Raw genomic sequence first — 20,083 nt, forward strand, 5'->3', positions numbered from 1 at the left:
CAGTTTTGAACCATATCCCCTCCGAATGTAATATTTGACCAGGAGTGTAAAAGAGCATAAACTAGGAACAATAATGTAAATTCAATGATCCAATGTTTAGTCTACACCATCTAGAGAATTCTTCAAGAAGTTCACCTGCGGTTCAGTTACATCAAGGACACTCCACCCATGTCTCCATGTTTCTCTCTCACACACTCATTTAACTTGAAATAAAGGCATTGCTCAATATTGCAACAGTGGCATTTTCCATCTGCAGTTTAATTGACCACTATGTTTGTTTTCACTTTCCTAATTCCCCTTGAGATAATATAACATTTGGGCTTATAAGCATGGAATTCCATTCTATAAATGGCCCTGTGTTCTGTGTTAACTCACTTTCACTTACTGTGTCATTTGTGTAGGAAAAGCCATACCAGTGTTCTGAGTGTAACAAGGCCTTCAGCCAGAAGCGAGGCCTGGATGAGCACATGCGGACCCACACCGGAGAAAAGCCGTTCCAGTGTGACGTAAGTTGGAGCTCCTTTAATTATCAACATTTAAATGATATCCAGACAGTCTTTTCATTGTGTTGGCAGCTGTAGACATGCTATTTTGTTCTCCTTTGTGGTTAAGTTCTATAGCATACACTTCTGCTGCTTTGTGACGTGTACGAAACGGTAATGAGATTTCATTCAGGTCATTTTATGTAACTGTTTTACCACTGGGATTACTGAACACATTTCCATTTAATGTTTGCACTCCCGAAAGAGCCATTTGCACTGCTTTAGTGTGCTATGAATATTTTACCTCAGGTCTTGTGTGTGTCCCACCCTACGACAGGTTAACGACTAAACATGGGAATTTAATACATCAATATAGATGTATTTATAAATTAACATGGAAATTAAATAGACCAACATAGATGTATTTGTAATTACAAATAGAAGATAGTGTAGATATTTTGTGCAAGGTGGATTATGTTTTGTAAACCTTAATCTTGTTATTGTAACCCAACAATTTTCAGTTATGGAACAGCAATAAGTAGCTGTTTTTGTTATGTCCTGGGAAAGCAGCCCAGTAGTTTTTGACGACAATAACTGCAAATCAGTCACAACATAAATCTGTGGGACAGGAATAATGTAGGAACTCTAAAACTCTCTTTCCCTTATTTTGAAATATGGAATATTTGTGCAGTGCGCTATATAATTAGCTGTATAGTTGAAGGAGTAGAGTCATCGTGGTCTTCAGTGTCAATGGATAAAAGAGCATTGTCTTGCTTACTGGATATTTTCTAAAGTCGCACACATTCAGGACCAGATATACAAGAAAGTGGTGCATTAGTACTGGTGTGCCGCTTTTCTTTTGCCGCCCTTAGTCCCTGTAACGTCACCATGGTAGTGCTGTATTTGAAATACAGCACACCATGGTGCACGTTAGCACAATAGCGTCAGAATTTATGACACTATGGTGGTGCTTTCCTGGATTCGGGCCATTAAGCTGCTAGTCCAGAAAAGCACTAGGGATGCCCATAGGTTATTATAGGCCCGTCACTTTAATACCTGCAATGTGCAGGCGTTAAAAATTAAGGGAAAAAATGACGCAGTGAAATCTTGTAGATTTCACTGTGCCATTTTTGCGGCCTCCCTGCAGGGGACTGCACCCCTTACGTATATTATGCTTATTGAATAATGTGGTGCAACGCGTTACAAAGTGGTGCAACAGCAGCGTTGCGCCACTTTGTAAATATGACACATCAGAAATGTCTACCTAACGCCACATTAGCGTACAAAATTACACTAATGTGGTGCAAGGAGGTGCAAGGACCTTGTAAATCTGCCCCTCGGAGCTTGTCATGATCTGGTGGTTGCAAGTGCTGGGCAGCAGAGCTCATGTTTGGGGGCCAAGACTTACTTCTCATCCGCAGTATTTGGCCTAGAGTAATATATATAAAAACAGAAATGGAAGAAATAAGGAGGAAGAGAAACATAGGAAAACAGTCACAGAGGTAGATAGAAGGGATGAAAAAGGTCTAGGAAGAGGGAGATAAAGAGAGTGTAAGTGTAAGGTAGTGGGAGAAAATGGCATGACATTTATTCAAAACAAGCCAGCCTTCTTATTCACAAACTTCGTTATTCAGCAATGCTAATGGCAGCCTTTAAGAAAAACTTGGGCCATGTACTTATTTTTATTTTTTACAAATGAAGCACTGGTTTTACTCAGTGAGCTATAATCAGCCATTGTAAAGTGGGAGTCCAAGCCTCAGATTAAAAACAACATCAACAGTGGTCCACAAAATGACAGCTAAATTATAAAACATGTCTGAATATATAAATATCCTCTAAAACTAAAAGATTTGTGTAATTTGAAGTACCGACATGTTAACCATAGAAAGCATACCAGTATCCATTACTGTTCCTTGTTTAGCCATAGAACGTAGATGAAAATAGATGAGGAGGGTGAATTTTTAGTTGACTTTGACAAGCAACTTTATTTTTTCAATCCAGTATTTATCAACTTGCTGAGATAAAATTATTTTTTCATTTGCTCTATCATGCCAAATTATCAAGGCAAATTACCAGTGACAAACTCTTAGCATCTGGTTTAGCGGTTGGCGGAAAGGGTACTCAATTGCAATGGCAATGGGGTACCATTTATGCCAAAACTGGAGGTCTGTCTGCCTAATTTTTCAGGTGAACCTTCAATATGCAAAAGGATGAGACTACTCCATCTTCACCATCTACATACACCTCTGACATCCTGACAAAGTAAGGGCCATCAGATGCTTGGCCATGTGTCTGCTCCCTAAAATACATACCCTAAGGTAACTATACCTTGCTCCGCTATGCACTGCTAATGACCCGAAAATACTCCAAATTGTTAAAGAAAAAACTGCATAGTGGTGGCGCGAGTTATAGTTACTTTAGGGCACAAGTTATACTTACTTGAAAGAACTCTAACTAAAACTGCAGAATTTCTATGATTTGGAAATTCAGAACCTAAATATAATGTCCCTGTAACCTTTATTTTTTCAGTGATATATATATATATATATATATACATATATATATATATATACATATATATATATGTGTAATATATATATATATTGCCAACAATCCTCCTGTTACATGCAGAGAGTCCCCGGACACCAAATGGAAGTCCAAAATCCTTTATTTACCAATGCTTCCTCCCAGAACAACACGTTTCAGCCATAGCCTTGATTACGTAACATTTGAGAGTGTCTCACAAACCAACTATATACCACACCCAGTATACACATAAGGACAGAAATAAAAGAAGGACTATCAGGTTACCCAACTAACCCGCAGTGTGCGAATGTCAGCCCCATCTTGGAATGTCTAGAATGGCCCATAAGCTATACCAAAATTAATCTTGCGATTACAAAATTATCCGCAACATTTGCTCACTTTATATATTAATTAATTAAATTCCTTATAATCATTTAAATAACTTACATGTTGCATATAAAATATTAAATATATACATATTTAAATATTAAATGTTATTAATATCCAAAATTGGTCCAAAATAATTTTCTACATTCATTGCATATACAATATTAAATATTAAATATTAATATCCAAAGTGGTCCAAAACAATTATTTTAAAAAACATAATATACACTGAATACCATTATATTCCTAAAATGTCCACATGAATTACTCTCATTGACCATTAATTGATTATAATCGTTTAACTGACCTCCATATTAAATATTAAATATTTAAATATTTTAAATGCTGTTAATATCAAAAGATAATCCAAAACTGTAAAGCATAATATATATCGGATAACATTGTATTCCTAAACATAAAAATGCACATTAGTATACGAATGTACCTTGACATCCCTATATTGATATTCAAAACAATTCCTGTACATTTGTACACATGTGTCTCTTACTACCTACCACATATTAAAACACCTCCAACAATGTCACATCTATCACAAAAATCATTATTACCATAAAAAAACCACTAAAATAAATGAAATATAATTAGAATAACTGACAGAAAAAAAATATATATACCCACATATCCGGCAGCTTAAATTAGCCTAAATGTATATTCATCTCCTCACTTGAATTTAAACCCCCAGGGCTCAGGGTGTTGAGTCTGATAATCAGTTTTGATTCCAAAATCCTCATCTTCTTCTCTCTATTACCTCCCTAATGCTGGGTTTAATCTGATCAATGACTGCAAAACTCAACAACCTCTCATCCCCATTATGTTTCTCATGGAAATGTCTTGCCACTGGGTATGTTCGATCAAAATTCTGAATCGCTCGAATGTGTTCAAGAACCCTCTTTTTAGCCTTGTGTATTGTGCTGCCCACATACAATTTTCCAGAGGGGCACATCAAACAGTAAACACAGAAATCTCTATTGCAATTAAAATGTCCTCGAATTTGATACATCCAATGCCCATTCTCACCTAATACTTTCAGGCAATTGTTACTATATTTACATGCCTTGCATTGTCTACAACAGAAAAAGCCCACAGAGTGATCAAGGGACATAGCTCTAACACTGTCCCTAGTTATTCTATTACGGCTGAGATAATCTCTCAACGATCTTCCCTTGCGAAAAGTAATTGCAGGTGCCTCTGGGATAGTACTGCCTAAGGTGGAGTCATTCTGTAGTATATGCCAACTCCTGTTCAGAATCTTCCTCAAAACCTGTGACTGATTAGAATAAGTTGTAATAAATCTTACCTTTTGATCACCTACATCTGAATCCACTCCAGGGTATATCAGATTCTCTCTCTTTATGTTATCCGCCTTATTTTTAGCTTGAAGAATCATTTTGCTCTTATACCCCCTCTCTAGAAAACGTGAGAGCATATTGTCACTTTCTTTCTGATAGTCCTCCCAAGTACTACAAATCCTGCGGGCTCTTAGAAATTCCCCAAAGGGAATACTGGCAATGAGATTTGGTGGATGGGCACTGTTTGCATTCAATATGCTATTGCCAGACGTCAATTTTCTATGGAGTTTGGTCCTTAATGATTTTTCTTGGACTATAACTTCCACATCAAGAAATGCAATCTGTTGTTTGCTACTCTGATCACTTAGATGTAAATTATAGTCATTGTTATTGAGAAAGGCTACGAAGTCTCTAGCCGAAGTCTCATCACCTTTCCAAATCACAAAGATGTCGTCTATATAACGACACCATAAAATATACACACACATATATATTATTTTTTAGTAAATATATATGTATGTGTGTATACAGTATATATATATAGACACACACATACATATTCACTGAAAAATACAATGGTTAAAGTAACGTTAGGTGAATATGTCAGTGACAACATTATTGTTTTGAACTCATAAAAACACAGACGATCACCAGTTATTGTTAGCTGAGCTAACTATAACTTGCACCCCGCCATGCACTGCTTATGACCTCACATATACATCAGTCATGACATGTTCTATGACATCATTTATGACATCACTGATGACATCTCTGATTTTAGAATGCTCCATTTTAAAATCAGCGCTCATAGCCAATCGTCCAGATATAAAACTATTTTTAAACCTTAATTTCTCAAAACCTACTGAATGAATTGGCACCAAATCACAAAAAGTGCAATCTGTGGCCCAAGATCTAGCTTCCTGTGAAATGTGGTGTAATTCCTTTCAGCAACTTTTGTGGTAGCTCTTCTTAAAGAAGTCTATGGAAAATGCATTGGGAGTTTGCATTTTGGGACCCCTCTTTTTCTCAGTCCCTGCTACATGGATCAACCCGAATCTTTTCATGCACAAACTAGTCAAAACATAGCACCTTTTTGGAAAGTTTTGTGGAGATTTGTCAAACAGGGTCAAAGTTATTAGTAACACAACAAACACATTTGATGTGGAAAGTCTGACCTAACTATAACTAATAGAGATGTCGTTTTTTTTTTTTAATACAAAATTTATAAATTAAATAATATATTTAAATTACTTAATTATATATTAAACCTTTAATTTGATATGTTAATGTACTGCGATCGTTTTTCTATTTTTTTATTTTACCTTAAATTATATTAAGAATTAATACACTTTATTTCTAGATCTCTACCTATGTGCATATGTAGTAACTTCACACTAAATTGTAGGTCCTCACCCTCTGAGATGAGGGGGTGGAGACATGTGTGTCTTTACTTAGTGGAAATCTACACTCAGAAATGGTGAATAGCAAAAAAAGCGAAACTTATATCCAGTAGTACTATTAAATCTGATTGTAGGTACATCTGCTTCTGTTTTTAGTCAGTTGAAAAGTTATTCACATTGAGAAGTACCTTCCCAGTTCACTTGAAAGATATAAATATCCCAGCAAACTAACACCACTCATCATCAATGTTTCTACTGGAGACTTTGTGCCCATCCCCCCTACCATCTAATTAAGGGCAGAAGAGCCAGTAAGGCCACAAATGAGCAGCGGATTCCAAATGTTTGGATTTACAAAGAGTCTGGAGCATTTGGCATCTGAGATAGCAGCTAAAGGTCTCTGGGACCAAGAATAAAGGGGGCTTACCACAGTCTAGGGCAATCCCTGCTAGTTTCTCTCAAACCCATGCATTATAGGATCTCTCCAGCCCTGCTCAATTCATAGCTTCCTCTTCCTGGCAAAAAAGCTTCTCTTTGAAGGTTCTGGGAGATGTTTTGGTGTGCCATCAGCACTTTCTTTGCTTCCTGCTTTGTTTCCCACTGTTTCCTGGTGGTTTCCTGGTTGCTTAGCCTGTTACACATTTTCCGCTCATTGCTATCACCTTTTCCTTCCTGCCAATGCCTTTGTCACATGATCAAGGAAAAACAGCGCCATCATCCTGCTCGACCTTTCAGTGGCATTCAATACAATATCTCACAACATCCTGATCAAAAGACTGCACCACATCGGAATCAGGGGATACGCCCTCAAGTGGATGACTTCCTTTCTCACTGAGAGAACCCAGAGAATAAGCCTCCTTCCTGCCTTTCATCTTGGAACCAAAGAACATCCTCTACTGCATCCCTCAAGGCTCACCCCTCAGCCCTACCTTGTTCAACACCTACATGACCCTATTTGCCATCATCGTTAGATCTCATGGACTGAACATAATTTCCAATGTGGATCACACCCAACTCCTCCTCTCATTATCTGAAGACATCGACACCAGGCTAACAAACTTCTACAAGTGATGAACATCATTGACTGGATGGGAACCAGCTGCCTACAACTCAACACAGACAAAACAGAACTACTAATCTTTGGAAACATCTACCCATGGAATGAGGCAAGGTGGCCCCCTGAACTAGGAACTCCACCAACACCAATCAGCCACGTCAGCAACCTTGGCATCATTCTGGACGATAGACTCACCAGGAGAAAACAGATCAACTCAGTTTCCTCCTCCTGCTTCCTCACACTCCACATGCTCTGCAACATTTTTTAACTGGCTCCATGTCGACTCCTGGTGCACTGTCACTCAAGCCCTGATCACCAGCTGACTGGGCTAGGGCAACACACTCTATGCAACATTACCACACAACTCCCCAAGAGACCACAGACTATACAGAACTTGGCAGCCAGACTCATTCTAAACCTCCCCAAGTGGACTCATGTTACCACCACCTCAGAAAGCTTCACTGGCCCTCATGCAGAAGAGATGCCAGTTTAAGATGTATATCCATGCCTTCAAAGCCCTTCACAACTACAGACCAGAGTACATCAACCACCAACTGAATTTCCAGCTCATGTCCAAACACCTGCTTTCTGCCTTCCTCTTTCTTGCCCACACCCCCACATACGTCACAACAACAACAGCAGGGCATGATAATTCACCTGCCTTGCAGCGAAATCTTGGAACAACCTCCCACTTCACCAACGGACCTCACCCTCCCTGTTGGAATTCAGAAGAGGGCTCAGATCTGGTTGTTCTAGTGAGCCCCGGCAGCAACAGACATCAGTGCCTCGATAGCCTCATGCATGATTAGCCACTTTACAAATCCATCTGAAATGGAATGGAAGCTTCCTGGCAAGTCCTGGTGGGCTCCTGACCTGGTGCAAATCCAGCTCTACATCAGTACCACAGAGGCCCTTAGCAGAAGACTATACTCAATAGCGGCACTCCATAACCAGCCAGGCCTACAGGTGGTTCTTGGGTATTAGAATGCAGTGGCAGGTGCCCTTAGTGCTTGTTCTTCAAGGTCAGGCAAGTAGGGCTATCCCATGACACAGCATAGCCTATCCCTAATGTTCCTGCAAGATAATCAAGGACCTGGTGCCAGCTGAAGTCAGGGGTAGAAGTCAGATACCACTAGACATCCCAGGAGACGTCTAAGCAGCAAAGCTGGTCCTTAAATTTCTTTACCAAATATCTGTTAAATGGTAATATATAAATATATATAAATATTCGAGTGAAACCCCCAAAGTAGCGAAATACCACAGAACATCTAATGCTGATTGGGTGTAAATTCACATTTCCTCCTGAACCATAAATTACATATAGCTCATTTTGAGGATCTGAGTCTTTATCAGGCATGTTGCTTTAAGTGTACAAATTGGTTGTGATAAAAAGACAAACAACACCATATTTTTTGGGGCAGCATGAGAGGAATTTCTCCACATGGGCAAACAGTTTGCCGGTGGACAAAGGAAAGAAATTGGTTAAATGTTCAAGTGCTGATTTACGGCACACTTAGGGGCAGATTTATGGAAAGTGGTGCTGCAAAGAGTGCCCCTTAGCACCCCCCTACCGCCACCATGTGTGCGCCATATTCAAAATATGGCGCACCATGGCACAGGGTAGAGGGCAATAGTGTCATTCTATGTGATGCTATTGATGTACTCTGAAGGAGTAGCACCAAAAGTTTGGCGCTACTCCTGCAGAGTACATAGGGGCCCATTCTAAATAATGGAAGCTCCCTTTTAATGCCTGCTCTGAGCAGGCGTTAAAAAGTGCCAAAAAAAATGGTGCAGGAAATCTCATATTTTTCTTTGCACCATTTTTCCAGACCCCCCTACCGGAGGAATGCCGAACTACATACAATATGCCTGATGCAGGCCTAATGTGGCACAAGCATTGCACCACTTTGTAAAGATGGTGCGTGGGAAATGCCGCCTTAACCCCAAATTTGCCTCAAAATAAATGCTGAAAATGTGGTGCAGCGTGGCCCGAGGGGCTCATAAACAGCCCCTTAATCCTTTGAATTCTCCACCCCAGGACACTAATCAGTAGTAAGTATAGGTCTGCAGTGGTAAACAAGAACATTTACGACATGTATACATTTTAATGTAAATCTTGGGAATTTTTATGAATCACTTCTAGTGCCCTCATTCTGAGTTTCTTGATAACTGTTGCCTCTACAAGTTACCAATATTGGAGGTACTGGTCGCACCTAGTGAGCAGAGTTGCTAGGGTAGTACAAGTGAAAATCCAGAATTTTTTGCAGAATCAGAAGTTTTGTTTTTGATTCCTACAGAAATTCTTCATTCTCCCAGAGCTTCACCTGGAGCTTTCAACTGCTTTCACCAGTGACATATCTGTGTGAAAACAAAACAGATCTGTAGTATTCCAGTGCATTTCATAATTCAACTGGTAACTGTTACAATAGGAATCAAGAGGCCTCTCTTGATGAGGACCAAATTTGAGAAGTAGATTTCTGAATAGTTGCAGATCATCCAGCTATTAGAAATTTAATTAACACTAGCTCTTGGTAAGTTAACAATGTTTTATATAGGAGGCCCAAATCAACAAGAATGTAGGGAAATTAGTGGCTGTAATTCTCTGAATTTCTGGAACTCACACACATTCATATAATTAAGCCTAAGGAGATATGCAAGGTGCAGGTTTCCAGGCATACTTCCACGAAGGTCATTTAGCATTCTCATCAGGATCTTATTTCTGCTTTCTGAAGGTCTACTTAACGGGGTTCAACGTATAGTGAAAGAAGTACCCTCTGTGCAAAACCAAGTGTTTTTTCCTCCGATGATCACCCTTTTTCTCCAAAGAAAAATATTTTTGGCATGGAGAAACCCCTTCCCCTACACCCTATCAAGTCTGAGGGTGATCCATTCACCTTCCCGCATTTGAAAGGGATTTACGCCTTCCCTTGGCCCGAGTAAACTTCTGACCCTTTCCAGAATGCAGAGGAGAAGGACAAAAGGTTCCGAATGCTGATGAACATCCATTTTTGTGGGGTGCACAAACTTTCAAGGCAAACCACTCCTTGCAATGCAGATTTTCTCAAACCTTGGATAGGATTTACGGGCGTGGAGAACTCCACATTGCTGGCAGGGATCTGATCTCTGCACAGGTAAATTAGTTTAGACCCATTATGAATCCCTTTATGAATTTCTTGCACAAAAAAGGTGCATTTGGTCATAAACTTCATTTTCAATCGAATTTACCTTTCTGAAAACGTTTGTGTATGCAGTTTGTATCTGTGTCTAGATCCTAGTGTATAACATTCCAATCAGGAATGTATGGAAAGTGTTTCATGGTGTTTCCTCTAAAAGGAAGTGCATGATGTCACTTTTGGTTTCGAAGATGAATTAATAGCGTCCAGTGTGTACACTCTTCAACTGATTTGGATATTGTTTTCTTTCTTTGTCACCCTTTAGGTCTGTGATCTGACCTTCAGCCTTAAGAAAATGCTTATTCGACACAAGCTCACTCACAATCCCAATCGTCCCATGGCTGAGTGCCAGCTGTGCCACAAGAAGTTTACAAGGAATGACTACCTCAAAGTGCACATGGAGAACGTGCATGGAGAAACAGACAGCTGACTCCTGGCGGGGCATGGTCTGTCACCTTCTTCAATGGGTCGAATTTGTAGACTGGCACATCGAGCATGAACGTCTGGATAATGTTACCCATTGGAAATCACATGCCAAACATACAACGATGTACTGTACGCCTGAGCATTGCTTTCAAAGATTCATTTCAAGAAGAAGACGAAGAAATCAGAAGCAAAAACAATTGTTTTCAAACCAGATGCCTCTGTTTGCTTTTTCTGAACCGGTTAAAGTCAAGGAGCCCATACACAGCCTGTTCTTCTTTAGAGGCTTGAATAATGAAAGCACTTAGAGGCCACAGATGGGTTCTGCACAGGTGAACTCCGTCAAAAGAATTATAAAACCAGACAGAACGTGCCAAAACTTGATTCCTGCTATCATTACTGTATCCACAATGTACACTTAGAGTCTCATTACAAGTGTTTCGCGATTTCCGAAGGGGCCAGTAGCAGGTTAACCATCGTATTGGAAATACTGAGGTCCACGAAAACACCTCACATCTGTATTGTTTTCCCTGGACTTTGGGCTGTTATAACAACCAACTTCAGCAGGGAGAACTACAGGGAACAATTGGGATTTACCAATTCAACCGGTAATTATCTACTTCTCAGAATGCCTGTTAACTCCACCCTCCCCAATTAAAGGGACCTTCGGTAATGCTAACTCCACAGTTGCGGACTTACCATGGGCAGGTGCAGAGCGCTCGCTTTAAGACTCTTAAATGCACCATTGATGTTTCTGCTACAAATATTCAAACCACTTCAAGAGAACAATACTGTGAGAAATGATAACAAATTTTATTTAACCATATCTTTATGGCTTTGATGCACAATCAAACATTCTATTTTTTCATCCACTCTCCATTTGCTCAATAATTGATATGTTGTATGATTAATGGAATGTTGAAATGAGAGCCTTCTAGGTATCACAAAAGACTGCATGTTTTTTACAGCTTGACGCACAGTCATCAACAAAAATGTTCCTTTGTCAAACGACATGCACAAGACAGTAGCAAAACTGAGTTAGGTGCACCTTAAAGTCATTATGTGCACTGTAGATTCACAATTCATCTCGGTTCATTAGGCATTCAATTTCTGCAGGTGTTTCACTTGCACATCGTCTCGGTCTCGTTGCTAGTAAATAGGAATTCGAGATACTCATTCTCTGAAGACACTCTCTAATTTATCCATTCATTGTGCAGGGTTGAAAATGTGACCTGATGTGGAAGAGCCTTCATGTCGTGTGCAGATTGTGCTCTGTTTGTTGTAGACTTGTAGCTGAACTTACGAATGGTATGAAGCAAAGAGGAGTGCAAGATACAATTGAGTATTTTACATAGTTATCCACCATCTTTTTGTTTGTACAACACATTTCTCCACTGTGGTGTGGAGTTGATTTCACAGTGCTCTCGGAGTAATCTGCTTGGAAAGAGCCAGGTCCTCACAACCTTCCTGAATTCCCAGTAATCCTAAATGTTAAGGTGACAAACTACTATTTGGTGGGTTAAGAAAGCAAATGTTAGACTGTGAGGTTCATTTTATGCTCTCTTCTCATCAGAACTGTACCTTTCAGGTGGACGATCTCTAAATAAATTTTCCTTATATATAAGATTACAAAAAAAAGAAAACAAATCCAGCAGCAAACTACTTTCTTACCTCATGCCCAAATGCCATGCATTTAACATCAATCACACTTTGTTTTTCTCTTCTGATAAAGTAGAAACCTATTACCCAGGCTTATGTAATTTAACCACGTTGATGCTTTTTCCTATGTTTGTTATACAACACTGAAAACATTGCAAACTAATCACACAAATACAGATCTCCTTTGTTATGTTGATGCCTGATTTGAGAACATACTCAAATGATGTCCTTATTATGTCCTTAGTACACTGATATAGATTTAGTGCAAATATACCCAGTGGAGTAACAAAACTTGAGGGCCCCCGCAAAATACATGAAGAGGGACCCCCACCAGGGATGGCTTTAGTGCTGATAGCACCGGGTGCTTCAGTCTTTTTTGCCCCCCCATGACCTTCTTCTCCACAAATTTCCTCACTACCACTCTCCAACAGTGCCCCTCACCTCTCCATAGTCCCTCTCTGACATACATTTCTTTTTCTTTTTTGAAGCGCTGCTCATTGTTCACTTACAGCTTTGTAATCTGCATGGTACACAAGGAGAATATGGTACACAAGGAGAAGAGGTGCCAACTTTGGAGCTGGGGATCCAGGTTCGAATCCCAGCATCGGCTCAACATCCTGTGAGTCTGGGCAAATCACCTAGGGCCTGATTACAAGTTTGGCTGTCTTGGTAATGCTGTGGCGTCATCGTCAGGTGCACCTCTGCAGTGTTAGGGGTCTGACCGCTGTATTACGATGCATACAGTTACATCGACGAAAGACTACTGCGGTCCCGCCTACACTGCTACCAAATCTAGACCCTGGTGGCGGCAAGATAGGCTAATGCATCTGTCGGAGGGTGGACCACCAATGTTACTACTGGGCCAATTATGAAGTGCCTTCCCGCCAACATGACTGTGTTGGTCAGATCCACCACATCTGAGATGGCAGAAAGTGAGGGATATAAGGCTGAAACTCAGCTTCACACATCCTGTGCCACAATGGAGCCAATCATATATATGTACATCTGCTGCTTGTGCTGCTTGCTGACACCCAAAACTGACCGCATCATGGACGCAACTGGCGGTAAGTTGAACACTTATCTATTGCCATCAACCCCACAGCAAGTAGAGGCCACACCATGGACCTGGCAAGGGGTTTGTGGTCCCTGGGCCAAACATATTTTATGGGCCCCTATTTGCAGTTGTTCTTAATGTATGACCCAATCATGAGTCTATGATGCCCTCCTTGGCCAGTTCAGTGACACTGCAAAGCCACACTCTACAAAAGTCGATATGTGTGCGCATCCCATAATCAGGGATAGTGACGTGTGTATGAAATTGTGTCACACAAAAGATCTCCTCATCAATATCACACCTATTAACCTAAGTGACACCCTCACATTGTTCACAAGCTAGGTCCTGTTGTGAATTCATGGATGTGTAATGAAACTGAAACTCACCTTCTATGCTAAATCTCTGTAATGGACTTTCACATATTACCCACATCTCAAGGTAATGTTAGGTAAATCGGATGCAAAAAATCAGTGTGAGAAACATTAAAAGGTCACAATGTAAAGACTCCCTGCAGAATAGGTATGCCTCTGCCAGGGGCACCCCTGGAAGGCTGGTGTACTGGGCCAAAATCCACTTTGCACAAACCTCAAAACCTCTATTTGCACAGGACCTGTGGCTTGAAGTATATCAGGGACAACCAATAGTACAACAATTATTTAATTGCAAATAATATTTACAACATTAGAAATGTTTTACACCTACATGTATTTCTCTGCACACATGTAACTCACATTAATAAATTCAATAGAATAGTTCACGTTCGTTTAAAACTCATACTTCATTTCTACTATTCTTATAAGAATAGTACTTTCATTATTAATTCATGTAAGTAATTCACTCGACTATAAATGCACAATATCTTTCATGGCAAAACACAATGTCAAATATGAATGGAGGTCACTTTGTCTACTATAATTCAAATGTGCACATTTTAAAATGTCATGTTAATTTCGTGTTAGGCTTTTAAATTAGGGTTTGTAAGTCATATATGCCAACTTCTATGCCACTACTGTAATAGTAAAATTTGATCTCTATCAGCCTCTTGTTTTGAGTTACAGAAACAGGAATTCATGGTATATGTGGTTATGTCACTTTCTAACTCCCAAACACTAGACAAATGGTAAACTCCATGATAAGTGAACATCAGTTGTGACATGGCAAAACAAGTGAAAATGGGCAAAAGCACAATAGTCTCTTGTTTTCAGGTACAAAAACAGGGCTTCATGGAAGCTGTAGTCAGGTCACTTACTAACTCCCAACACTAGACTAGTGGTAAACTCCATGATAAATGAACATCAATTGTGACATGGCAAACAAGTGAAAATGGACAAGAGCACTATAACCTCCTGTTTTGAATTACAGCAACAGGGCCTCCTGGTAATTGTAGCCATGCCACTCTTTCTAGTTCCCAACACTTGACAAATGGTTAGTCTTACATGCCTGTTGCCAAAATGCAGTTAGGATGGACCATACTTTTACATATTGACACCTACCGTGGGTCCTGGGAGGATATTTTAATAGTAACACACTTGCAGACCCCATTCCACTGCATGTGATTTTATATACAACAATACACATTGACAATCTAACATCTATGATACTTTGGATATTGCATGTTAGGAAGATAGATGGACAACACAATAGCAAAAGCTGAGATGAGAACATACAGGACAGTGACGTTTTGTGACCATTAATATCCAGACTCTGCAACCCCAGCTATTCCTGTCAAGCCCTCAGGATGCAGGATGGCCAGGACCTTCTTCTCCCAGGGAAATAGTTGTAATGGGGCACTGGGAGGACCACAACCAGTCTTCTAGGCCTCTATGTGTTGCGTGGAGGCAAGGGAATGCACCTTGCCCCTCAGGTCATGCCTCCTCTTCCTAATATCCTCCTCTGGACGCAAGGTGGTGCCTACAGCATTCACTTTGTCAACTATCCTTTGCCACATTTATATTTTCCTACTGAGAGGAGTATGCTGGACTTGGGATCCAAACAACTGTGGCTCTAAACTCTAAAACATTAGCCACGGCCATGATGGCAATGGAGTATCCACCGCCAGCATTGCAGCCCACTGCACAGCTGCTGGAAAGCACTCCATTGACACGGTTAGCTGTTCAGGCTGCATACATCGTAACTTCTTGAGACCACCGCCACGGCAGTGCAACAGTACGACAGCCAAACTAGTAATCAGGCCCTTAATCTCTCCATGCTTAAGGACAGTGCCTGGATACCCTCACAGGTGATTAAATGCGGCTTACAAATCCAAGTATTAATATTACTACATAGGCCCTCATTATGTCCTTGGCCCAATGCAGCCGCACCCCAGCCACAGTCATTATGAGATCCCCGCTGGGCCGGCGGGCGGAAACCTGGTTTCCGCCCGCCGACCCAGCGGGGATCTCGGCAGCAACATAGGAGCCGGCTCCAAATGGAGCCGGCGGTGTTGCGGCCGTGTGACGGGTGCAGTTGCACCCGTCGCGCTTTTCACTGTCTGCTATGCAGACAGTGAAAAGCTGCATGGGGCCCTGTCAGGGGGCCCCTGCACTGCCCATGCCAGTGCAGGGCATGGGCAGTGCAGGGGCCCCGCGACTCCCCGTACCGCCAGCCTTTTCCTGGCAGTTCAAACCACCAGGAAAAGGCTGGCGGTAGGGGGACTCGTAATCCCCTGGGCAGTGCTGCTAGCAGCACTGCCCTGTCTGATTACTACTGCCGGGGCCATTGTGGCGGGAAACCGCCGGCCCCGGCGGTGCGACCACGGCGCTTCCACCGCGGTCGTAATGACCATGGAAGCACCGCCAGCCTGTTGGCAGTGCTTCCGTCATTTCAGCCCTGGCGGTCCTGTACCGCCAGGGTTGAAATGACCCCCATAGTCTTTTCAGCAGGCACATTATCCCTCTGTGCTACTTTATGATGAGTAAAAACTGCCACTAGCCAAAATTTGGATCTCTCAGCAGCAGTAACTTTAATCACCAGAGTTGTCTTGATATTTTTTTGTTGCCTGAAAACTGCTGGATGCAAAAGCAAGTTCAATGCTTCTAAACCCTCAAGTTATTTTTAACACAGCACCCACACCAAAGTCAGTGCACCAGTCACACCACCTTAAAGCTGGCCCTGCCCCCATGCTTCGGACCGAGTCAGGAACTCTCCAGCCAGGGGCTGTGCATGGTGCCTGGGCGACCCCATGGAGCTCAGCCCCCCCGCACCACGGGGGCTATTTTATGCCACTGAATATTCCTCAGCTCAGGAATGGTTCCAACGGTGAGGTAACTGAGGTAAGACTATCTTGCTATGTCTTGTTCTATCATCACAGAGATTTATGAGGCACCTGAGACAGCATTTTCATTTGACGCAACTCCTGGACAGAGACCAATAGTTGAGCAGCTTCTTCTTCCATAGCATCTCACTATTAACTTAATTAATTTCGCCCATCATCTGGCAGAGGTTAATGTTTTCTCTGGGATAGACTCTCATGAGCTGCGACCTCTACCCACATTTAACAATGGTAATAAATAGTGTATTACACTCTTCACAGCTGCAAATATATATATTTATATATATATATATGTTCGATGGCATGTGTAGCTGCAGATACACATGCTTTGCACATCCCGCCATCTAGTGTTGGGCTCGGAGTGTTACAAGTTGTTTTTCTTCGAAGAAGTCTTTTCGAGTCACGAGATCGAGGGACTCCTCCCCTTTCGGCTCCATTGCGCATGGGCGTCGACTCCATCTTAGATTGTTTTTTTTCCGCCATCGGGTTCGGACGTGTTCCTTTTCGCTCCGTGTTTCGGGTCAGAAAGTTAGTTAGAATCTCGGAAAAATCGTCGGTATTGTTTGTGTTTGGTATCGGGTTAGTTACAACAGATTGACACCGACTTTGGGAGAGCTCCGGTGGCCCTTTGTTTTTTTTTCGATCCCCCGTCGGGGCCTGGTCGGCCCGGCCACGTGTCTCTTCAAGGCTAATGGAACGGACCCCATTCCGCTTCTGCCCAAAATGTCACAACAAGTATCCGTATACAGATCAGCATCTGTTCTGTAACTTGTGTTTGTCTCCAGAGCACCAGGAAGATACTTTCGAAGCCTGTCGAGCGTTTCGGTCGAGGAAAACATTAAGAGACCGAAGAGCGAGAAGACTGCAGATGGCGTTGGCGCCGACAGGACAAGGGCAGTTCGAGGAGGAAGAAGAAACCTTCTCCATTCAGGAGTCGGACTCAGACGAGCTTGATTCTGAAGAAATGCCGGAAACCGTGAGTAAGATGTTGAAACATAAAACTCACGAGAAGACCACAAAAGCCCAGGGGACGCCACCGCCAACAGGCCATGGCTTAACCCGAAAAATAGGTGACCGATCATCGGCACCGAAAAAGGGCACGCTTGTGTCGAAGTCATCCGACTCCGGTCGAGATACCGGCACACAGCAATCTCGGGCCAGAGACAGCGGCTCCGAGCAAGTTCGGCACCGAGACAGTGGCACCGAAATGGGTCAGCACCGAGACACCACGACGCCGAAAATAAAAAAGGTTTCGTCGGAGCCCAAAAAGGCAACCGAAAAGGTTTCGATTCCGAAACACCCAGCCTCAGAACCGAAAACAGGTTCCTACACAGAGGAACAGGGGTTGTCCTCCCAAATGCAAGGACATAAGATCGGACAAGAACTTGATTCAATGGAGCCAGACTACACTCAAAGGAGGCTCCACATTCAAAAGGACAGAGGGAAGATGAGCACTCTTCCCCCAATTAAAATGAAAAGAAGGCTTGCCTTTCAAGAAAAGGACAAGCAGCCACAGGCAAAGGTGGCAAGACAAACAACTCCGCCACCATCTCCACCACCATCAATGCACACATCACCGGTAGCCACTCCACCACTGATGCAATCCCCGACTCATACTGCAATGAGTCAAGATGATCCCAACGCATGGGACCTTTATGATGCTCCGGTATCAGATAACAGCCCAGACTGTTACCCGGCGAGACCGTCGCCACCTGAAGACAGTACATCCTACAAGCAGGTGGTCTCAAGGGCAGCTGCTTTTCATAACGTCACCTTGCATGCAGAACCGATTGAGGATGACTTTTTGTTTAATACACTATCCTCCACTCATAGCCAATACCAAAGCTTACCTATGCTCCCTGGAATGCTAAAACACTCCAAACAAGTATTTCAGGATCCTGTGAAAGGCAGGGCAATAACTCCAAGGGTGGAGAAAAAGTACAAGCCACCGCCAACAGACCCTGTTTATATTACGCAGCAATTAACACCAGACTCTGTGGTTGTTGGGGCAGCTCGCAAAAGAGCAAACTCTCACACCTCGGGAGACGCTCTACCTCCAGACAAGGAGAGTCGCAAATTCGACGCTGCGGGGAAAAGGGTTGCAGCACAAGCAGCAAACCAATGGCGCATTGCCAACTCACAAGCACTTCTGGCAAGATATGATAGAGCTCATTGGGATGAAATGCAGCATTTCATAGAACACTTACCCAAAGAGTTCCAGAAAAGGGCACAACAAGTGGTGGAGGAAGGACAAAGTATCTCAAATAATCAGATACGGTCAGCAATGGATGCAGCAGATACAGCTGCAAGGACAGTAAATACTGCAGTAACAATAAGGAGACACGCATGGTTGCGTATGTCAGGATTCAAGCCGGAAATACAACAAGCCGTGCTGAATATGCTTTTTAATGAACAGCAGTTGTTTGGGCTGGAAGTGGACACTGCTATTGAGAAACTTAAAAAAGACACTGATACTGCAAAAGCCATGGGAGCACTCTACTCCCCACAGAGCAGAGGCACATTTCGCAAGACACAATTTAGGGGGGGGTTTCGAGGTCAACCCACAGAAGCCACAACCTCACAAGCAAGGCCCACTTTTCAAAGCCAATATCAGCGGGGAAGTTTTTGGGGGCAATATAGAGGGGGACAATTCCTAAAGAATAGAGGGAAGTTCCAAAGTCCCAAAACTCCTCAAAACAAACAGTGACTTCCACGTCACAAATCCCCAACATATAACACCTGTGGGGGGGAGACTAACCAAGTTTTACAAACATTGGGAGGATATAACAACAGACACTTGGGTCCTAGCAATTATCCAGCATGGTTATTGCATAGAATTTCTCAAATTCCCTCCAAATGTCCCACCGAAAACACACAATATGTCAAAAGAACACATGGATCTTCTAGGACTAGAGGTCCAAGCGTTGCTACAAAAAGGAGCAATAGAATTAGTACCAATTCAACAGAAAGGAACAGGAGTTTACTCTCTGTACTTTCTCATACCCAAAAAGGACAAGACTCTAAGACCTATATTAGATCTCAGAACATTGAATACCTACATCAAATCAGATCACTTTCACATGGTGACATTACAGGACGTAATCCCACTGCTCAAACAACAAGACTACATGACAACACTAGACCTAAAGGATGCATATTTCCATATACTGATACATCCTTCACACAAAAAGTACTTAAGGTTTGTATTCCAAGGGGTGCATTACCAATTCAAGGTGTTGCCATTCGGAATAACAACTGCGCCAAGAGTTTTTACAAAATGACTGGCAGTGGTAGCTGCACATATCAGAAGGCAGCAAATACATGTGTTCCCGTACCTAGACGAT

General features: G+C 42.1%; 1 protein-coding gene across 2 annotated transcripts in view; it reads left to right on the forward strand.

The window, feature by feature from the left end:
* Positions 1 to 15,821, forward strand: part of PRDM5 (PR/SET domain 5) — a 690,485-nt gene extending 674,664 nt beyond the window's left edge. For both annotated transcript variants that reach the window (XM_069242565.1, XM_069242566.1), the window contains 2 exons: positions 402 to 506; positions 10,598 to 15,821. In XM_069242565.1, coding sequence (XP_069098666.1) covers positions 402 to 506; positions 10,598 to 10,762 — 270 coding nt within the window. In that variant the 3' untranslated portion in view covers positions 10,763 to 15,821. The remainder of the gene's footprint in view (positions 1 to 401; positions 507 to 10,597) is intronic.
* Positions 15,822 to 20,083: the final 4,262 nt, after the last annotated feature.

This window comes from Pleurodeles waltl, chromosome 1_2, assembly GCF_031143425.1.
Source record: "Pleurodeles waltl isolate 20211129_DDA chromosome 1_2, aPleWal1.hap1.20221129, whole genome shotgun sequence".
In the NCBI taxonomy this organism is placed as follows: Eukaryota; Metazoa; Chordata; class Amphibia; order Caudata; family Salamandridae; genus Pleurodeles; species Pleurodeles waltl.